The 22216-nt window shown below is 39.2% G+C and overlaps 1 protein-coding gene across 1 annotated transcript in view; it reads left to right on the top strand.

Annotated features, from left to right (window-relative positions):
- The window catches only part of LOC127196101 (uncharacterized), a 100524-nt gene that overhangs the window by 13838 nt on the left and 64470 nt on the right, over positions 1-22216 (top strand). The window contains exons 4-5 of the mRNA XM_051153683.1: positions 3560-3727; positions 8785-8886. Coding sequence (XP_051009640.1) covers positions 3560-3727; positions 8785-8886 — 270 coding nt within the window. The remainder of the gene's footprint in view (positions 1-3559; positions 3728-8784; positions 8887-22216) is intronic.

Genomic DNA, 22216 nt, shown 5'->3' with positions numbered 1-22216 from the left:
TAACTTGCACATGATATAGTTACTTTTAAACTATATTATCATCATCATCATCATCATCATCATCATCATCATCATCATTATTATTATTTTATTAAGCAAAAACTAAAACATGAAAAGTAAAAGAACATGACTGCATTTTGGGGAATAAAAGAGTTAAAATGCAATTTCAGCAGTAGCGCATGTTTGAAATGCTCATTTGTTAAGTGTCTCATCTACCAAATCTAATTTGGTAACAAACTCTTCCTGACAAAGTGTTATCTGGGCTTGCCTGCTTAGATCAAGGTCCAACATGGAGCAGCTGTTGAGACCTCTAGCAGCTATAAATTTTCAGCAGGTGTGTGGCTTGCTGCTTCATTGGAGTTGAACACAAATTTTATGTCTCCGCTTGTGTAAGAGTATGTTCATTAGCTCTGTCTTGCTAACTGAGTAAATATAGAGCTACTCATCCACAGGATCACATCTGTTTGTAAGCAAGTGAGCTGTTTGAATGACCTCACACATATTAGTAAAAACAGTGATCCGTATAAAGGCCTGCCCTGAGACCCTCACAGGACAGGGGACGACGGCATAGCCAACACAGGCATTTATTGCTGAAGATAAACCACTTGTTCCAGAAATCTGTGTGAGATACATCAATAAACATTTAAAAATAACTGAAATTATTTTCAGCTTTTAAGGTACAGAACACAGGAAATGAATCTAAAACTTTAGAAAGTCCTATTATACCTAAAAAAAACAACAAAAATGTTAATTTAGTCTTAAAGCTGAGAAAGGTACATCAATAAAGTATTATAAAATTTTGGGCTTACTTTACCTGTCCCAATCAAATGTCACACTCAGAATTACTTAAAAAGTGAAACTTTTTTTAAAAAGAAGATAATAAAGTGTTTTGAAATGTGCTATGTGGAAGAAGGTATCATGTTCTGCCTTATGCTATTTATATTATTCTGCCCTAAACATTTTATAATTTTAATCCAATAAGCATCATGTCCCATAATGTTCTCATGTTACTTAGATTCCAACTTTGTAACTATATGATATTGCTATATGTCATCTCTGTTCACATCCAAACATAACAGTACATCAATTCAATCAGCATTACCTATGGATATAGGAAGAATATTGTAGATTGCTGATTGCAGATTTGGGGCACTTTGGGATATTTGTATGGGCATCATATAGTATCTGGGGATAGGGTCCAAATGTAAAAGCAAAATTACAGATGATTTTATACACTGTTTGTAGTACACCTATATCCTGGCTGTGACTTCTCAAATCGAGCAAATGTGGTATTTTCATACTTTTGGTGTTCTATAGACACTCAAAAGGTGTCGTTTGTCATTTTAGATTTAGACTGTATAATAGGAATGCTTCACTCCTCCCAGTGTATCCTCATCCTCCCCCCCCCCATCCTCTGAATAGATTATGGTGATAGACTTCCTTTAGACATGCCTGTCTTTACAGCTAGCTAAACTCTCGCACTGCACCAGGAGCCAGTGTCTTATCCATCATTCTATCCCCAGCGCACATAAAATTTCACCTGGCTCATAGGAGAAGAGCACTTATTTCAAGTCAGTTCAGTGAGTGAATGAATGCGCCTCAAACCACCCAAGCCATCAAATATCTAGTATAGTCTCACATAAGTTAAGCAAACATGTCCATTTATCTATGTGTCAGGACAACAACTAATAGTTGCTCTCTTCAGTAGAGTTCTGAGAAAGCAAAAGACCTGTTAAGACTGATTCTTCAGAGAAAACTGAGAGAGCAGAAGACCAATGCTTAGCTGGGGCCAGATGGAGGCAGTGGACCACTGTGACCCACAGCAGAACTCTGCCTTGCTGGTCAGGTGACGATGGCTATAAGCGAGTTTAGCCAGAGACTTCCTGAGAATGGTGTAGGGAGAACTACAGTTTGTGAGGAGGGACAGGGAGGAAAGTGAGATGCTCTACTGTGTTTAAGAAGCTGCTGAGGTTTCTAGGACCCTCTGAATCCTTCTACAAGAAGAACATTATGATAGGCAGATTTGGGCCCAGGGGTCCCACTCAAACTATGGCACCAGCCAAGGACAAGACAGGCCGTAAACTTCAAACCCCTACCCAGATCTAGCCAATAGACAGGACATTCTCCACAGTTGAGTGCAGAGTCAGGTCTGACTTTCACACATGCTCTGGTGCCTCATATTGACCACGTGCCCTGGATGGAGAGACCTTGTGGCACTCAGAGGAAGCATAGCAGGCTACCAAGAAGAGACTTGATACCCTATGAGCATATAAAGGGGGAGGAAGTCCTCCTCTGTCACAGTCATAGGGGAGGGGAGTAAGGGAAAAATGGGAGGGAGGGAGGAATGGGAGGATACAAGGGATGGGATAACCATTGAGATGTAATAAAAATAAATTAATAAAATTTTTTTTAAAAATTTAAATTTAAAAAAAAAAGAAGAAGCTGCTGAGGCACATACCATCCATCCCAGGACTTGGGGAGAGGAGGCAGGAGAATCCAGACATCAGATCAACCTGTGCTTTGCCACTTTGCAATAATAAGGAGAATTACTGTTTTCTTTAAATGCCCCGCTCTTTAAGAAAATGCAAATAAATGATGTTGTTTTCTCAAACATGGCTTTTGACTCTGAAGTACAGTTTTTCAACTGTGCCTGCGTGAAAGGCTGAAAGGGATGGAGCGGGATTCTACTCAGGTTTGAACTTTCTAACTAGGGCACAAAGAAACGTGGCAGGTAATGTGGAAAGACAAGCTCATTTCTTTTTAAGGACACAGCCTTCCGTAGAATCTCAGGGAAGAACTGGTAGATGAAATTTTACACGTCTCCTTGTATAAACTTCTCTTCATATACACCCCCAGTGAGATTTCTAGAAATGCGCTTTGTAGTACCTCTTTCAAGATAAAGACAGCAACACGAATTTGTATCAGGTAATCCTTTCCCTTGAACTTGGTGCTTTAAAAAAATGGATTCTGAAAGCTGATGCCTAGTCTTAACTGGTTTCATCTTGACCTCTAAATACTAAGTAGTAGTATATTCGTTTTCAAAAGCAAACAATTTCCTTTAACTAAAGTATTTCCAGTAACTTGTCCAGTGCACAGCCTCCCATCACACAGAGCTTGAAGCAGTATCTTGTGATTTTTTAAAAGATATGTCTTATTTTTATTTGTGTGTGTGTGTGTGTGTGTGTGTGTGTGTGTGTGTGTGTGTGTGTGTGTGTGTATGGGTGTGTGCATGACAGTACAGTGTCTGAGGAGGCCAGAAGAGGGTGACAGATCTCCAAGAGCTAAAGTGACAAGCAGTTTTGAGCCACTAAATGTAGGTGCTGGGAACTGAATTTGTGTCCTGTGGATGAGCAGTAAGCATTCCTGACTGCAGAGTCCTCTCTACAGCTTCAGGAATACTGGTTTTGATTATGATATTTTAAAAGTATGTAAAAATAGTATGCAAAGGATAATGTTCTTCCTTCGTAGGGACCTCGCCTCTGCATATCTGGGTGCTTCTCACCTGGACCACCTTTCCTGCCAGAGTGTAACTTAACTCCTCACTTTTTCTACTCCTCAGTCACCTCTGATGATGCTCATTCTGTGGATCTGGGCTTTCGAGTTGATATTGAAGAAAAAGGATTCTACACGGAGAACTTCCATTCCACCGCATGGGTCTTCCGGGGGGATGGTGGGAATCCTGAAGAAAGCCCCAGGTGTCTTAGTAAAAAGCCAAGACCAGTCGCTGGTAAGAACTTGAAAGTTACAGAAAGATGCAATCACCCTAGAAAACGCATAGCTAGAGCCAGGAACACTGAAGAACACAGGTAGTTGGCATGTGTTAGAGAACCTGCAATTACTAAAATTCTAAGACCCAGTCCTTAAAAAAGAATCCTAAGGATTAATATGCCAATGTGGATGGGGGAAATCTCACAAGGCCTCCATGCCTAGATGAAGAAAGAACTACAATCAATTAATGTCTGTTATGAGAGGGAGCATCAGTCTTCTGCAGGGACAAACCCCCTATAGGCCATGTAATTCCAAATAGTTAGACCTAAACACATATATGTAACAACAGCACTAAACGAATGAATCCAGAAGATTGTATTTATAAATTTGTATGTGTATGCATATTAAAGAGGCCATGTATTTAAGAGGGAGTTGGGAAGAATGGGGGCAAAGTTGGATGGAGGAGAAGGAGAGGGGAAATTGTGTAAATATAACTCATATAAAGCTCTCATGTAAAATAAAAAAGAGCTATTCCTTCAGAATAGCAGTACTAGATTTGGAATAAATGCTAACATAAGACAGGGATTGTGGCACACACCTGAAATCCTGCACACGGGAAGTGGATTCAGGGCTAAGGCCAGAGAAATGACTCAGGTAGTGCAGCTCTTACAGAGGACTGGAGCTAGGCTCTCAACGCCCGTGTCACACAGCTCACCTATAACTCCAGAGGCAGGGGCCTTGAAAGTTTCTAGCCTCCATGGGCCCCTGAACACATTCGCATGCCCTATCCAGATACACAGGTATACATACAATTAAAATGACAAAAATAAATATCCTTTAAAAAGAATCTAAAGTCAGCATTGGCTACACAGCAAGTCTAAGCTCAGCCTGCGGTCTTTCACAAAAGAACACCAAATGTAACAAATCTTATGGTAGATTTCCTTACTAGAAGGAAATAAAAAGTCAGAGAAATTACAAGAGAGACAATGAAGCCCCAACAGTAATCTTAAAAACATAAAAGTGTCTGCATATAACTTTTATTCGAGTTATAGCACGAGGGAAGGGACGCAGACTGAAAGGCGCCTCGGGGCCAAGAATATTCCTAACTCACTGATGGATTCCAGCCACCAGAATGGATCTATCTCATCTTAGAAAAGCAATACGCATTTTTGAATGCATGAATAAAACACTATAAGTACAGTAAAAAAGTAGTACTGAGTGAGTAGAGTAACTCACCAGCCGTGTTACTTTACAAAATCATCCCTGGCTGCTTCTCTCCCTGATGTATAGTATTATAAAACCTGGAATGAAATTATCTACATGAAAATTAAAGTAAGTTATTTTTATCCATCTTTGCTATTTTTAATCTTTCAATTTATTTTGTGCAGAATAATAAATATATTCACATAAATGTATTTGTATATTCACATGTAAATTGCACACAATTTAATTATTAATACACTTACCAATTAAACACGTATTTTCGACTATCTTTTTTACCTAGAATCTGCTATATAAATAAAATACAACTACTCCTTTCATAAGTGTAAGTAAAAGTTAATATATAAGATCTTTAAAAAAAAATAATGTTTTACTATAAAGTTTACTATGTTCCCAGTCATCAAAAAACAAGAATTTTCCTTACTGTACTATTTTTTTTTGCCTTGGTAAAAGAAAATTTGGAGCTATTTTTATATATACGTTATATCTATATATGAATATAATATAATCTTCTTGCACACACATATGCATGCACGTATAGGCTTATATGTATGTGTATGAGATCTACTTACACTTTGCAAGTGAACATTTTGAGGGTTTATTACACTAAACCTCAATCTGAAACTGTTTTGTTGTTACTAAGACTTCAAGTGTTCCCTATACTAGGATGTATATCTTTTTGACTAAGTAGCATTCAGATATCAAGAAAAAAATGTAGACATTAGGAAAGTGGGCTGCAAATAAATGAATAATTTTTAAACTAAATTATGTTAATTACCTAATAATATTTCAAAGACACTGTAATGATAATTTACATGTGTCACAATATATTTTATGAAGGCCGAATTTTATGCTTATAAAACAAAACCTAGTCCTTAATTTTCTAAAAGTTCCAAGTTGGAAAATAGGCAAACAAAGGTATCTCTCGCTGTAATGTTGCATTGCTGCAGCTATCTTAAGAATGTAGGGTATAAAAAAAGAGTGTAGGGTATAAAAAAAAGAATGTAGGGTATTTCGGTGCGTGAATTTTGTTATATTCATGAACATATTTGTCCTTCAATTGGATTTTACCAACAATATGATGGTAAGGAACTGTTGTCTAGAGGGATAAATTACTTGACAATGCACCCACAGTCTGTGAAACAACAATGACATTCATTTGTGGCTTGTCAGCAGCTGTGTGGCACTTATAGATTATTCACTAGACAGTGCCATGGGAAAGAAGAACCATAAATCTTAAAATATGAGAAATTGTCTTCAGGATGGGGAAGGAGCTCGTTACAAATGTGTTGACTGTGCCCTCCCACAGGGGAGTTCTACAGTTGAGCCCACCATTTCAAGACTTTATTGAAATGTTTATTCTTCCATATGTGTCGTTGACATTCAATTTGCTTGATTGAAAAACCAAAAGCACAGAAACATGACCTTGAAAGCAATAGCAATTTTAATAGTCTCATGGAATAGAAAAACAAAACAACAAATACGATTTGAATTGAATCAGTGCATAAAAATCTCCCATTAATCAAATATTGGTTGGGTAAATCAATCTGTCAAAAGCAGAAGATAGCATCAAGAGAGTAACCTAGAGGGACCAAGAAACCTTGAGAAGTAGAGATATTAGAAAATTATTGTTACAACAGTCAGAAATGGATTTCTGCTTTTCCCTTTTCCTGATTAGCTACCAGCCTATCTCAGAGGGTTGAAATATTTACTCACAAGTCCTTGAATTACTCAATTCTGCCTCCTAAATTATGAAATCCAATAAGATATTGTCCAATCAGTCATACCAACAGAGAATTCTCTTAATGCATAGCAAACTTTCCCAGAGACACAGAGCATTGCAGAACACAGTACTGTGGAGCTGGCATACATGGAATACTGTCTCAGCAATATCACTATGCTTTTCCTGATAACAAAAGAAGAACCACATGTTTTCTTCAGACATTTTACAAAAGCAAGGAGGAGTCCATATGAAGATGTTATCCTTCCACCCCTCCCTGAATAGTGCCAGTTTGGGCTATGAGTGTCTAACACTTAAGCTTCAAGAGGAAATGACTCTTCTCCATCTTTTCTGCTACAGTCCTATTACACAAGAAAGTGCCTGGGAGTAAAGCAGTGCCCAGCAAATGTTAGTGAAGTAATGACTTCTGCCTTGGACTGCAATGAACCTGTGAAAAAGGATGGATATCCCCTTGTTTATAACAGATGCTTATCTTCCTTATCTGACCAAGGAGGTCACAACTGAGCATGCCTGGACAGAATGAAATATAATGATGCACCCTAGAATATCTGAGAGAAAAATTAAGTAACTCGTTCTACAAGCTCTGCAATGTAATATAAATTTACACTCATAATAGTTTTACAAATGTTATGAGCACCTCGTCTAAGACCATCTGTCAGTGATGGTAAGAACAAAACTCTACAGCTCTCACCACCTTCTGGAATCTCCTTATCCATCACTTCAATGTCTCAAGAGTTCCTAGGTGCTTTTAGTTTTGCCCATATTTTGTCTACACATAGGTATTCTGCAAAGTGCCTTTAAATGTGGACTTTAAGATAAGGTAACTCTACAAAAAAGAAACATCTCTATAACTTGAACCAGAGAGAGATCTAAATCTGAGAAATAAAAAATAACATCCACAGAAGTACAAGAAGCAGCACGTTGAAAAGATGCAGCAACATGTATTACCCAGAAATTCTAATGCCCACCTACTCTTTAGGAAAGGACCTCACTCTTGTCTTGTAATTGCCTAGCATAGTCACAAGTAGCTCAAGGTCCATCTAGTATTAAGAATCTATGTCTGAAGCTTGAGAAAGTTTCCAATTATACTTTATTATTATTTACTCTTTACAAGTCTCCAAGGCAAAGTGCAATTGATGTTCACAGTCTGGACTCATACCTTTTTCTCACCACTGAGGAATAAAAACCCCAAAACAGTTCTGAACTGAGATGATTGTAATCTTTGGGGATCAACTGGGATTTCAAACCTGGAAAGTCTTCATAGTGGGCATAGAGGGCCAGGTGCTTTGAGGTAGAGAAAAGTCAAGAGGGTTAGAGGATACATTGATGTCATGGATAAGCTACATTGATTAACAAGGAGAAGCTGTGAGGAAAACACACACACACACACACACACACACACACACACACACACACACACTACAAGGAGAATGATGCAGAAAAGAAGGTGTGAAAGTAGCATGAAGAAAAAAATTACAGAAAGAAAAGTGGATTGATAACTGGGCTACAGTAATTAAAGTTAGCTAGATGAGCAACCTCTTTCAAAACCAATTACTCCTATATTTTCCTTGTGAGCCAGGTCTCTTACTTTCCTTTGCTTCTTGTAAAACCTCAGTTTATGGACTGTGTTCCAATTTTCTTTTTTCCATGAATAATGTTGTGATAAATATTCTAGTTTACAGATCTAAGAACCTAGAGTTTGCAAGACTTGTATATGTTTTAGTTGGCTGAGATAGAGCGGGTAGGGGTGAATCCAAGGTGTAGTACTGCCTAGCAGTAGTAAGCTTTGTTTCTTTGACACGAATATTTAAAAGCTCTACACTTCAATATTGTCTTCTACAGATATATAATAATATTAGAATCGTCATCTGTCATAAGGATTAAAATAGGCCAAACTGTACGAAAATATTACAATGAAACCCAGAATTTTGTATAATTAATACATGCTATTACTTAGTATTGCTTAGAACATATTTATTTGGCCTGGCATGGAATCAGCTAGCAAACATACTACTTTTACAATTCAATGGTGTATCCTTATATACTTATACACTTTAGTAGTGTATAGTGCTAAATGTCAACTCAAGGCAATGGATTCTTTGCTTTCTTTGCAGTTCGTGAACGAACTGTGCGACTATTCAAAGGAACTGGAGATTATCCCTGGGGATTCCGGATTCAGTTCTCCAAACCCATCGTGGTAACTGAAGTGGATACCAGTAAGTGCTCTTACCAAACATTTAATTCATACCAAACAGTCTCCTCAACCATATCAAAATGTACAAACTAACCTTCCCTCTGCCCATCTTGGAAAGTCCACGTGCACAGTAGAAACAACTTCTGAGAGTGCTTACCAAACAATCCTGAGAAGTGCTCAAGGTCATGATGACATTATTTTTTAAAACCCAGACATTCTGTATGAATGCACTCCTCTGATAGACATAAAGCTGCAGTTTGTCAATATATACAGGTTTCTGGAAGGTTCTATTCACCTTGAATTACTTCCTGTATGCCTCCTCAGGTATCCTTTTAAATTTTTATTCATAATTAAAGTATTGCATCATCTCATTCTTCTCTTCAACTCCTCCCATACCCTACCCCAACTCTCTCTCTCTGTAACTCATACTCTTTAAATTTATGTTATGGCTACAAATATGTTATGAAATATATAAACATAACACGCTCATCCCATTTTGTGTTGCTTTTCTGCATTTGTTTTTAGAATTGACCACTTGGTATTGGATAACAAATTGAGGGGCTCATTTCTGGGAAGACTGATTCTCTTTCTCAACAGTCATCAGTTGCCTATATCTCTTCATCTATGTGTGGGAGCCTTGTGAGAATTCTCTCATCCTCTTTGTGATGTTTACTGCTGTTGAAATTGTCCAGATCTTGTTGAGGCAGCCATGTTGTCATAGCTTATTTGTCATATCTAAAAGACACACTCTCACAGCAGACTTCCTTACTTTCCATCCTTTCTTCTTCAGTGTTCCTTGTGCCTTGTGGGTAGGAGTTAGGTTGTACATGCATCAGTTGGACCTAGCATCCCATGAGTATCCTTATTTTAAACCTAAGAGGGGTGCCAAGAATTTGGATGTCTATTTCATTAGTGTTCATCTGTGTTTTAAAAGAAATAATTTAAATGTCTTATAATTTCAGAGTAGGAGTTGATTAATTTGAATTTATGTACAAAAACATGTTGTATTTAATTTATGTTCATTACAGAGAACCATTCTGAGCAAAGTATTTCATATTTGTTCTCTATATATAAAACCTTGCTATTACCATGCTCCTTTAAAAATAGCTGTATTGAGCCGGGCGTGGTGGCGCACGCCTTTAATCCCAGCACTTGGGAGGCAGAGGCAGGCGGATCACTGTGAGTTCGAGGCCAGCTCTGGTCTACAAAGTGAGTCCAGGACAGCCAAGGCTACATAGAGAAACCCTGTCTCGAAAAACAACAACAACAACAACAAATGGCTATATTGGGATCAAAGTCAGTGGGAAACTCGCTTAAGATTTTATGTCTATAAACACCAGGACTCAAGTTTTAACATTTCAAGATATGGAAATACTTCATTGTGATATATTCCATTAAGATGCAATCAAACACCTGACCCAAAGTGGTTTAAACAACGAAGTCAATGAGCTGACTCACAAAGCTAAAGGTTATGAGCCAGTGCACGTGTCTGTTTCAGCGATGTTGTCATTTTGTCAGAAGCATGATTTGATGCCTTCTTTTCATTGCTGTTGAAAGCTTCCACTTGGACCTAAAGAATCTCAACAGCTCTGGTTTTTCTGCCACAAAGTACAGAGTCAGAAAAAGAGGACAAGAATGCCACCTCAAATAGCCTTTTGGGGACCAAACTGGACTGGTTCAGTTAGGTCTAATGAGGCTGTTGAATTGAATTATCAGAAAGCCAAGTCTTCCATGACCAGAAGACAGAGGGATGCCCTCCACCGGGCACAAGTTTCCGCAAAATAGAAAACAGAGAGGGACGGTCTTGTGAAATATAAGTTCCAGTTCAAGACATACTGACACTGTGGCACTCGATACCCAGTGAGCTGTCACAGTCACAGAAGCATCATCACACAGTTTGTTATAAATGAGGTTTCGCCTCTTCTTGATATACTAGTACTTGGCATATAACCATTTTCTTTTTGAAACAGCAATCACATCCCAGGAATCATGGTATATCCCTTTAGCCCTATAACTCTGCACAGTGAGGTAGAAAAACTTGGAGTTCAAGGCTAACTCAGGCTACATCTTGACCCATGATTCAAACAAACAAAAATCCTACTATCACATAATTACCTTTGAATCTTCCTTAACCAGATATTGACAGTTTATTTTCAACTGTTAGGGACAGAAAGCCCAGTAAGCGTCACATCACCTGTTCTTAGCGACACAGATGGTTAATCTCGTCCCTAATGTAGAAAAGCCTATGTCATTAGCATAGTAACATCCACTTATTATAAAATAACTTTCCTTCATATTCTTCACCCACCTTACTTTACCAACATATTTTCCCTCTCTGAGGTTGAAAATGAGTCCTAACTTTTATCTTCTTTCTGTTTTGCAATTAAAACTCCAGATCAAACCCATAACCACAGAACTATAAAGCAATCTAATATAATGATCTAAATTTCAGAATTCCTTTCTAGCTTCCTTTTCTTCCCCCTCAGCCTGAGACCGTCTCAGGCATCAAGCCTATGTTGGCTTCTTGATTGTTCCGTATTTCAATATTGCATCTGTTGACACTTCTTTTTTTTTTTTTTTTTTTTTCCTCTTTTATTTATTTATTTATTTTTTAAATTTTTTTTAATTTTTTATTATTAATTTATTCTTTTAACTGGCACTTTCTCTTCTTGTCTCCTCCGGCTGAAAGGCAATATTTCTACCTGTGGTTTTATTTTCCTCTCCCCCTTCTCATAATTTACAAAATACTGATAAGTAACTGATAGAGGAAAACTTTAAGGTAACAAATGGAATTCCTTTTACCTATATCTTACTACCATCTGAGAATAGACTAAAATCGACATCCAGTTGCTGTGCCTGAAAAGAGGACGAGGGTGAGGTAGCAGAGAAGTTTCAGGCCATGATGCAAGCCCAAAGCTGAGAGAGGAAAAGGAAGCAGGAATGGATTAGAAGCCTCTAAACTTAGGGTAATACTAACACTTTATGAAAGAGGCAAATAGTAATCAAATATTGGCCAGAACTAAGCATTCATTAGGGAGACCAGCATTGGTGGTTTTCCATAGCCTGATTCTGTCAATCCTTTCAAGGTCTTTTACTATCTGAAGCATCCACACAGATCATGGCCTAAGAGAGGAATGTGAGGGGTCCTAGGAATTTGAATGAGGTCAATTAAAATATAATGGACTAAGTGGTTTGGCAGGCTGTGAAATGATCATTGCACCCTTTACCAGGGTTTACAGTGAGAGAGAGCAACAAGTTGAGGCCCAAGATACACAGATTGTGTAGTTTACTGGGGGGAAAAAAGGAGTATAAGTGACTTGAATGTTGCAGAACTCACTTCTTAGTATCACTTTCTGCATTAGCTACTATTACTTTGCTGTGGCAGAATGTCAGACAAAAGCAAAAGAAAGAGTTTATTCTAGCTGCTGGAGTGTTGGCATAGAGATCCTTCTGGCAGGGAAGGCATGCTACAGGCCAGAGAATCAGGAAAAGAATGGTGCAGACTATGATGTCATGGAAGGCTTGAGAGTGGCCATAGTGGAAGGGAAAGTCTGAGAGTGGCCACGGTGGCAGGGAAGGCAAGAGAGTGGCCATGGTGGCAGGGAAGGCCTGAGACTGGCCATGGTGGCAGGAAAGGCCTGAGAGTGGCCATGGTGGCAGGAAAGGCCTGAGAGTGGCCATGGTGGCAGGAAAGGCCTGAGAGTGGCCATGGTGGCAGGGAAGGCAAGAGAGTGGCCATGGTGGCAGGGAAGACCTGAGAGTGGCCATGGAAACAGGGAAGGCAAGAGAGTGGCCATGGTGGCAGGGAAGGCCTGAGACTGGCCATGGTGGCAGGGAAAGCCTGCTGATATAGGCTGTGATGGCTATTCTTGGTTGTCAATGTCCCTACTTCTGGAAATTGCTAAAACTATAATGACTGGGAATATGAGTGAAAGATTTTTCTTAATTAAATCATTTGAGGTAGAAAGACCCACTTTTAATCCAAAACAGATCTTTAGAGGTGGGAAGACCCATCTTTAATCTGGACCACAATTACTTCCGGCACCTATCTAAACGATATGGACAAAAAAAAAAAACTTGCTCTCTTTGCCTGCTTGCTCTTCTGGCAAGTCTATTTTTTTCCACTGGCACTAGAGCCTATCTTCTTTGGGATTCCGGTATACATTAATGACCAGTTTAGACATCTAGCCTCCTGGACTGATCAACCACTGGATTCTTGGAACTTCTACTAGTAGACAGTCATTATTGGACTAACTAGATCATAACCTATAAGCCATTCTATTAAGTCTACTTGATAGATAGACTGTGTGTGTGATATTTATCATAAAATATATATGATAGAGATATAGATAGATTGATAGATGATATAAATAACAGAGATTGAGAGAGATGATAGATACATAAATATACAGAATCATTCTATAAGTTCAATTGGTCTTAAGAATGTTGACTAATACAGATTTTGGTATCAGAAATAGTTCGAAAGCAATGGAAGTATAAGGATGAATTTTTAAAGCATCTTCAATAGACTTTCGAATTTGCTATGACCTAGACCTACAGTTCCAAACCCTCTCCAGTTACTGAAGCCTCTCCTAGAAGTTCAGAGAGTATTAAAAGCCCATGGTGTGAATGGTTTTACAAGCCTAAGGAGGAAAATACATTTGATTATCCTAATTCACCAATTGTAAGAGACAACAAATTTGGTGACTTTGTGCATTAAACTTTTGACAATTTGTGGCAATACAAAGAAAATTATGATAATGGTTGGTTGTTCTTAGCATCTCTGGATAAACTGATGAGGAAAAGAATGAGCTCCATGATACAAATTAAACAACTTCTAGCATCTCAGAATACAGTGAAGAAGAACAGTTAGTTTAGTGATAAAACTGACCAGCTCCCATGGTACATAAACAGTCTAAAGTTTTGCCCTGGAAGAGAAGCTTTTCTCCAGTGATGACAAAGCTCAAGTTCTGGAAAAAATCAAACTGAAGCCTTCATTGTAAGTTTAGCTAAAGTATAGAAAAATTTAATTCCCAGCCTTCAAATGTGTTAGAGATTAATGTAAAGTCATTAGCTGGTTAAAAAAGAAAAAGAAAAAGAAAAAACAGCATCATGTAACTTAGATGTGTTGGGGGACCCTTCTGAAGCTTAGAGTTTTGAACCCTCAGATTCTCAAGGGTTTAATTCACTTGAAGTAGGCTTTCTGGAAAAAGATACACTGAGCAGAAGATGTGATGATGTGGTGATGGGTCACCACCCCCTAATATATTATTGTATTTTCTGCCTTTGACTGAGAAAATTAATCCCCGTTGTTTGCTAAACCAACAGTGACTTTCTCTGAAGGAGATGCCAGGCAAGGCAATATTGATGTCCTTTGGGACCACCAATAGTTGCTTCTAGACCTATAATCAGAGAAGGCAACGCAGACTCCTAGAGGGGAGATAGACAGTGTAGTCTATGAGGAGGCACACAACACCACATAAGAGCTTAATGAGTTAATGAGCATAAGAGCTAATTCACTCAAGCAGAAGTCTAGAGAATATATATGGAAATGGATTTTAAGGCTGTAGGATGATAATGGAGGGAACATAAAACTGGATCCGGGTGGGCTAGGTTTATAAATGTGGACCCACAGAATAGAGAATCTAAGTTTAATATGGAAGTTCATACAGTTAAAAAAAATGTTTGAATGGTTGGTTGAAGTATTTGTCAAAAGATGGCCTACTGGAAAGAACTTGGAGCTGCCTGCTATATCTTGGCTTAATGTTGATGAAGGGATTTTAAGGCTCCTGAACATTGCAATATTAGAGTTGGTATGCTAAGTAATACCTAATTCTCTACAATGAGAAGGCCCAGAAGACATGCCCTTCACTAATCCTATAAAATACAAATAATGAGAGGGCACTAGCATATTTGAAAAGCTGTGGTGTCTTCCTTTTCCTTGTGCCAGATCTTAGGGGTTGGAGACACCTGCTGCTCAGTTAGATGAATTAAATGCAGTGGATTTAATTGGGCCCAGAAGTAGCAAGGGACAGGTGGCACCACTGAATCATCAAAGGCAAGGTGAGTGTAGCTATCATAAAATGTCATTATGAACAAAGCAAAGTCCATAATGGCCTGACCCTTAATGAACATCACAGGGAAAGTGAATTTTATGGTAGGCTGACTCATGGACCTTTGGTACTAGCTAATCAAACATGGTGTTTCCAGGTATAAAATAGATAAGATGCCTACTGTATTTTTGTTTGATCTGTATAAGTGGAAATTTTCTCAAACAATTTGGAGGAAAGGCTACATTGGATAGTGGTAAGAAGGGAATCTCATCTTATGAGCCAATTTCCAGATGTAAGGCAATTAGCAGACCCAGAAACCCAAGAATATAGGGATGGCCAGGTTTCTGAGGCTGGACCTTGACAACGTAACTAAGAGTTTTACTGTTAGCCTTTCTCTAGTGCTTCCCAGAGAGATCTGTGGCTTTTTACAAGGGTAACTGTACACTGTGGAGAAGGAAAACAATCAGGTTTGCCAGGTTCTATTGGATACTGGTTTTTAATTGATGCTGAATCTGGGAGACCTCAAGAAATATTGTGGCCCTCCAATGAAAGTAGAGGCTTATGGAGTTCTGGTGACTAAAGAAGTTTTGACTGAAGCCCAAACAACAGTAGATCCAGTGGGTCCACAAACTTGCCCTGTAGTTATTTCCCCATTTCCAGAATGTATAATTGGGATAGATATACTTGGAATTGATAGAACTCTTATATTGGTTTCTTGACCTGTAGAGAGAGGACTACTGTGTTTGGAAAGGCTAAAGGAGTGTTTTTAGAATTGCCTCTGCTAAAGAAACTAATGAATCAAAAACAGTATCTCATCTCTGGAGGAACTGCAGAAGATAGTGCCAACATGGAGACCTTGAAAGATGGAAGAGTAGTGGTTCCCACCACATTTTCATTTAATTCTCCTATTTGGTCCTAGCAGAAGACAGATGGATCTTGGAAAATGACGGACAACTATTAGAAACTCAATAAGTTAGTGACCCCAGTTGCAGCTGCTGTACCAGATGTGGTATCCTTACTTGAGAAGATTAACACATCTCCTGGTACATGATATATAGCTATTGATCTAGCAAATATCCTTTCCTTGGAACCTGTCCATAAGGACCACCAGAAGCAATTTGCTTTCAGTTGGCAAGGCCAGAGTAACTTTCACAGTTTTACCTCAAGGATATATTAACTCCCTAGCCTCTGTCATAACTTAGTTCAAAGAGATCTTAATCATCTGGATCATCATTGTGATATTTTGTGGAACAAAAGATCACAGGTATAAACACTTTTGTAGAAGAAATTTAATCTACCAAAATGGCTACTCTGGCTAGAATACAGACCTGCTCTTAGTACACACTTTTAATCTTAAACAATGAAGGTAAAGTGAAGTAGTAGAATAAAGCAGGCAGATTGGAGTTCATTCCTGAGTTCAGTGCAGGTCTGCAGAGGCAGTTGAAGCCAGAGAGCAGCACAGAGAGATAGAGAAAGGAGCCAGTTTTACTAGGAGAATTTTATAGAGACAGGTTGTAGAGAGAACATGCTAGACACAAGTGAAGACAGATGAGCCAGAGTAGAAGAAGGAGCCAGAAGATTAGAACAGGGTTCTAGTTAGTTTGAGGCCAAGTAGAGCAAAAAGTTGGAAGCTGAGAGAAGCCAGATTGAATCAGTCAGTTTGGAGAGGAGTTTTGAGCCAGAACAGCTGAGTTGAACCAGCCAGCCAGAGTTCAGAAAGAACAAAAACGGTAAGCTTATTAATTAGTATGTCTCAGAGGCTATAAAAATTCTAGACCCAGATTAGATTGTATGGAGGCTAGAAGCTTCCAGGACTAGGCTTAGGTTAACAGATGGAGACAGTAAGCCTCAGAGACACAACTGCATTAGGCAAATAAAGATACTTTTACACACTTTGGTAACTTGTTGATAAGACATATGTGTATCAGAGAAATCCAGCCAAGAATCAAAGGTCTTCTGCCTCAGTGAATTTTTTAAAACTCTGGTGGTGTGGACATGCATGGATATTCCTTCTAGGATGAAGAATAACTTATTGCATATGGCCCGTCCCACCACCAAGAATGAATCACAACACTTTGTGGGCCTATTTGGGTTCTGGAGACAGCACATTTTTCATCTCTGGGTTGTGTTATTCTGTCCCATATATCAAGTTACTTGAAAAGATGCTAGCTCTGAGTGGAACATAGAACAACAAAAGGCTCTTCAATGGGTCCAGGCTGCTCTACAGTTGCTCTACCACTTGGACCATATGACCCAGCAGACCCAATGGTACTTGAAGTAGCAGTGGCAGATAGGGATGCTGTTGGGAACCTTTGGCAGGCCCTATGGATGAGACACAGGTAAGACATATGGGATTTGGGGGAAAGGCTCCACCATCACCTGCAGACAACTATTTTTCTTTTGAGAGAGAACTCTCAGCTTGCTAGCTATTGGGCCTTAGTGGAAATTGATCATTTGACAGTGAGCCACCAAGTTAGTAATCAACATGGGCTGCCTGTCATAACCTGGGTGTTGTCTGACCCACCAAGTCATAAAGTAGTATGGGCACATAAGCAATCAATTATCAAATGGAATTACTGTATATGTGATTGAGCCTGAGCATGTCCTGAAGGCATAAACAAATTACATGAAACAGTTGCCCAAATGCCTATAGTTTCCACTCCTGTTACAATGCCATCTGCAGCCGAGCATGCACATATAACTTTATTGGGTGCTCTCTATGACCTAGTGACTGAGGGAAAAATGATGAGAACCAGGTTTATTTATGGTTCTGCACATTAAGCAGGCTTTATCCAGAAGTGGACAGCTGCAAAATTACAACTCCTTTCTGGGAAAACCCTGAGAGATGGCAGCAAATGCAAATTTCACAGTGGGCAGACCATTGGGCAGTTCATATGATCATACATTTTGTTTGAAAGGAAAAATGGCCAGATGTATGATTGTTCACTGATTCATTGTCTGTAGGCAATAGTCAGGGACTTGGAAAGAGCATGATTGGGAAACTGGTGAGAAAGACATCTGGAAAAGGAGTATGTAGATAGGTCTGAGCTCTCCAAAGGATGTGAAGATAACTTGTGTCCCATGTAAATGCTCATTAAAATGTGACTTCAGCAGAAAAAGACTTAAGTAGTCAAGTAGATAGATGACATGTTCTGTGAACAGTCAGACTCTTTCCCCAGGCTTCCCTGTCACTGCCCAGCCCAATGGGGCCATGAACAAAGTGGCGTTGTGGTAGAGGTTGAGGTTATGCATGGGCTCAACAAAATATATTGCCACTGCCAAAGTTAACATGGCTTCAACTGCTGCTAAGTGACAGATATGTCCACATCAGAGAACAAAATTGAGCCTCAGATATGGCACCAGGTAACCAGCCAGTGACCTGGTGGTAGGATGACCATTTCCTTCATGGATATGACAATACTTGTTGTTGGGCATGTAATGCTTATGCCCAAACTACCATCTGGGGACCTACAGAATGCCTTATCCACCGTCATGGTATTTTACACAGTATTGCTTCTGACCAAGGAAGTCACTGCATAGTCAGAAATGTGGGATCATGGAGTCCACTGGTCCTAACATGTCTCCCACTATCTTGAAGCAGCTGGCCCAATATAAAGAAATGGCTTTTACAGACACAGTTACAGTGCCAATTCGGTGGCAGCAGCTTGGAGGGTGGGGGCAGGGTTCTCCAGAAGGTGGCATATGCTTTGAATCAGCATCCATTTTATGGTACAGTTTTTCTCACAGCCAGTAACCACTGGTCCAGGAATCAAGGGATGGAAAAGTGAACAGTTCCACTCACTATTGCTCCTGGTGACCCACTAGGAAGAAGTTTGCTTCCTCTCCCTGTGACCTTAAGCTCGGCTAGACTAGAAGTTTTAGTTCCAGATGGGAAAGCACTTCTGCCAGGAAATACAACAAACGTCCCATTGAACTGACAGCTCAGACTTCCCACTTGCCAGTTTGGGCTTCTGATGCCCTTGAGCCAACAGGCTAAGAAAATAATAGTAGTATTGGTGGAGGGAAGCAATGATTGATCCTGGTCACTGGGACAGAATTGGATTTCTTCTCCATAATGGAGGTAAGAAAGGTTATTACTGGGTACAGGAGATAGTTTAGGGCATCTTTTTGTGTCATCTTGTCCTGTGATTAAAGACAATGAAAAACTACAATAGCCTCATCCAGAAAAGATGACAATGTGCACAGATCCTTCAGCACTTCTCCAGAAAAAGAACCAAAACTGCTGAAATGCTTGCTGAGGGTGGTGGAAACACAGAGTGGGTAGTAGAAGAGAGTTTACAAACACCAGATGAACATATGACCAGTTGAAAAGGGAAGGTTATAATTGACATGAGTGCTTATATCATATTTTGTTGAGAAGGTGTTTTGCACAGATATTTATATTTTCTATCCTCAAATCTTTTTAAAGAAAACAATTTACTTATTTAAATTGTTTTGCTACTTGGAAAGAAAAAAATTTTAGACATAAATATTATTACAAATTAGTTTAAAGATTTAATTTATATGTATGTCTCTATGTCTGTGTGAGCATATGTACATGCATGTGTGCTGGTGCAAGTTTGTGTACAATACACAGGCCGGAATAAGGTATGGGTGTCCTTGTCTATTGTCTTGGCCCATTTGTTTCTTGCAGAACCCAAGGTTCATGTTTTCTTGGGTAAGATGAAGCCAGCCAGCTGCAGAGATCCTTATTTTTCTACCCCCATTGGAACTGGAGTTACAGACATATGCAGGATGCCAGGCTTGTTGTGAGGGTGCTGGAGTCTGCACTCTGCTTCTCACGAATGTGTGACAAGTGCTCCTTACAGCGGCACCATCAGTCATTACATTACTGGTTCTCCTTCCCAATCTACCTCATAATATAAGATGGTTTGAGCTCAGTGCTGCTTTCTCCTGCTAGAGATTATTCTTTTTCAATACATTTATTTTATTACACATGTATAAAACAAACTACATACAGCAGGGAGAACTATGTGACAGTCATGAGTTTTATAAATGTTACATTCATAGTGGTTTGGATAGAACACAAGCTAGATGATTGAACCTACTCCTTAACTCAAAGCCTTAATTGTTACTCATAATGAAGGTTATGTCTAAGTCATTGTTCTAGAATTTAGTATACAGATACAAAACATGGGCATGGCAAAAACTTGTCAGATTTTAGTTAGGTGGCAGGGAAGGCAAGATCCAGGCCATGGTGGCAGGGAAGTCATGATATAGGTTATGGTGACAGGGAAGTCATGATACAGGTTATGGTGACAGGGAAGTCATGATACAGGACATGGTGACAGGGAAGTCATGATACAGGACATGGTGACAGGGAAGTCATGATACAGGTTATGGTGGCAAGGAAGGTATGATACAGGGCACGGTGGCAGGGAAGGCATTATAGAGGCCATAGTGATAGAAATGGCCATGATACAAACCACAATAGCAGGGAAGGCATGATACAGGAAGAAGTGGCTGGGAAGGTATGACAATGGCCATTGTGACAGAAATATGAGACTAGGGCTCCTCATTTCTGGGCAGAAAAGGAAGCAATGAGAGATGACAGTTGGTGCTTAGCTGTGCCTCTCTTCTCTCTGTCTCTGTCTCTCTGCCTCTGTGTCTGTCTGTCTGTCTCTCTCTCTCTCTCTCTCTCTCTCTCTCTCTCTCTCTCTCTCTCTCTCTTTCTCACTCTCCTCTCCTCTCTCTTCTCCTTTCTATTCAATAAAGACCCAAACCAATGGACAGACTCTTACCACATACATTCACCTAAAGCCCAGAGGTGTGTCTCCAATCATGAAAATCCACCATCACAGAGTTCATTTCTGATATCTTTTTAACTATTCAGTTGCAATGGTTAACTGTATCTTTGTCATTCTAATACAAAACAAACGATAGCAGTATGCTCTGCGGGGAACTTTTAATTTAGTGGGCCCTGGGGTGTTTTGCAATAAGAAAGCTGAAGTGTCTTTTCTGTCACAGAGATGCTACAATACATAGTTAACCCAGGATTTTATTCAACACAAGAAAGTGCCACCCTGGCAGGGATTCACGGCGCTGTTGAGTGTCCTTCTCTCATTTTTCCTTAAATGCGTTTCTCAGTGCTGAGAATCCCTCTCAAATCCATTGTCGACTCAAATCTACTAAATGAGGGGTTGAGGGACTTTAAAATTACACATATTTTCAGCCTTTCTGAGAATCTTATTCATACTACAAAACACTGTTCTGAATGCAGTAGAGAGGCTTAATTACACACTAAAGATAAAGAAGATAAAGAGAAGAGACCTGTAGGTGGGGTGGAAATGATTATCCATAAGTATACAGAGTGTGAGCTTGCTTGGCACTTACACAACTAATTGCCCACACCCGGCTGGCATCTGCATGCGCGGCTTCTGTGAAAGCCGGAGTGCCTGTGAGATCTGTTGGCATAAACAAAAGAAACAGATGTTTCAACTTTGGTAGCAAGCAGACTTCGGAAGAAAACTATACATTTAAGGCAGGGTACGCAAGGGAGGAAATGGTGAACACAGCCTGTCTCTTTGAAGCCCCAGAATTTAAAATGCTACTGGTAAAGCACAAACTTCAAAGGGAAAAGTACGTGCTCTTTTTTAAGTAGAAGATTTTTTTTAGACTCTTCATTACATGTAAATATGCATGAAAGCATGAGGTAACTTCTTATTTAGCTTTTCCTAATAAACTTAGAAGTATATCTATTTGTAGGGTGCTATAATTTAAGGAAATCATAGTCCTGTTTTCCTACTACCTCATACCTTCCTTAGAAAATTTTGTTGACTACTTCTGTACCAAGACAAGCCTCAAACAGGGCAAGCCTTGGAAAGGTGTATTATCAAGTCACCTTGAACTACCTTTCTCTTCCATGAAGCCCTTGTCTTGAGACTACAGCATCATTAGTGGATAGAGCAGATCTTGTAAGATGCATGACGGTCCAGAGTACCACAGCCAGGACCCACTATTTACAATTAACCAAATAGTTTAGTCTTATAATCAAGTTTAGTTGGTTAGGGGATAAGATCTTTTTAGATCAAGATAAAGGATGTAAGTTAATAGAGATGAGATAGAATAGATATTGATTTTCATTCAGAAATTTAGATCCAACAAGACAGGAAAGATGTTTACTTCAAGTATGATAAAAATAAAAAAAAAAAACAAATAGCCAAATCCCTATGAATGTAACATTTATATAACTCATGATTGTCTCATGGTTTTCCCTGTTGTATGTAGTTTGTTTTATTTGTGTGTAACAAAATAAATGTATATGTTTTTTTTTAAAAG

This window comes from Acomys russatus, chromosome 12 (genome assembly GCF_903995435.1).
Source record: "Acomys russatus chromosome 12, mAcoRus1.1, whole genome shotgun sequence".
Classification (NCBI taxonomy): domain Eukaryota; kingdom Metazoa; phylum Chordata; class Mammalia; order Rodentia; family Muridae; genus Acomys; species Acomys russatus.
This window is presented reverse-complemented; position numbering and strand designations above follow the sequence as displayed.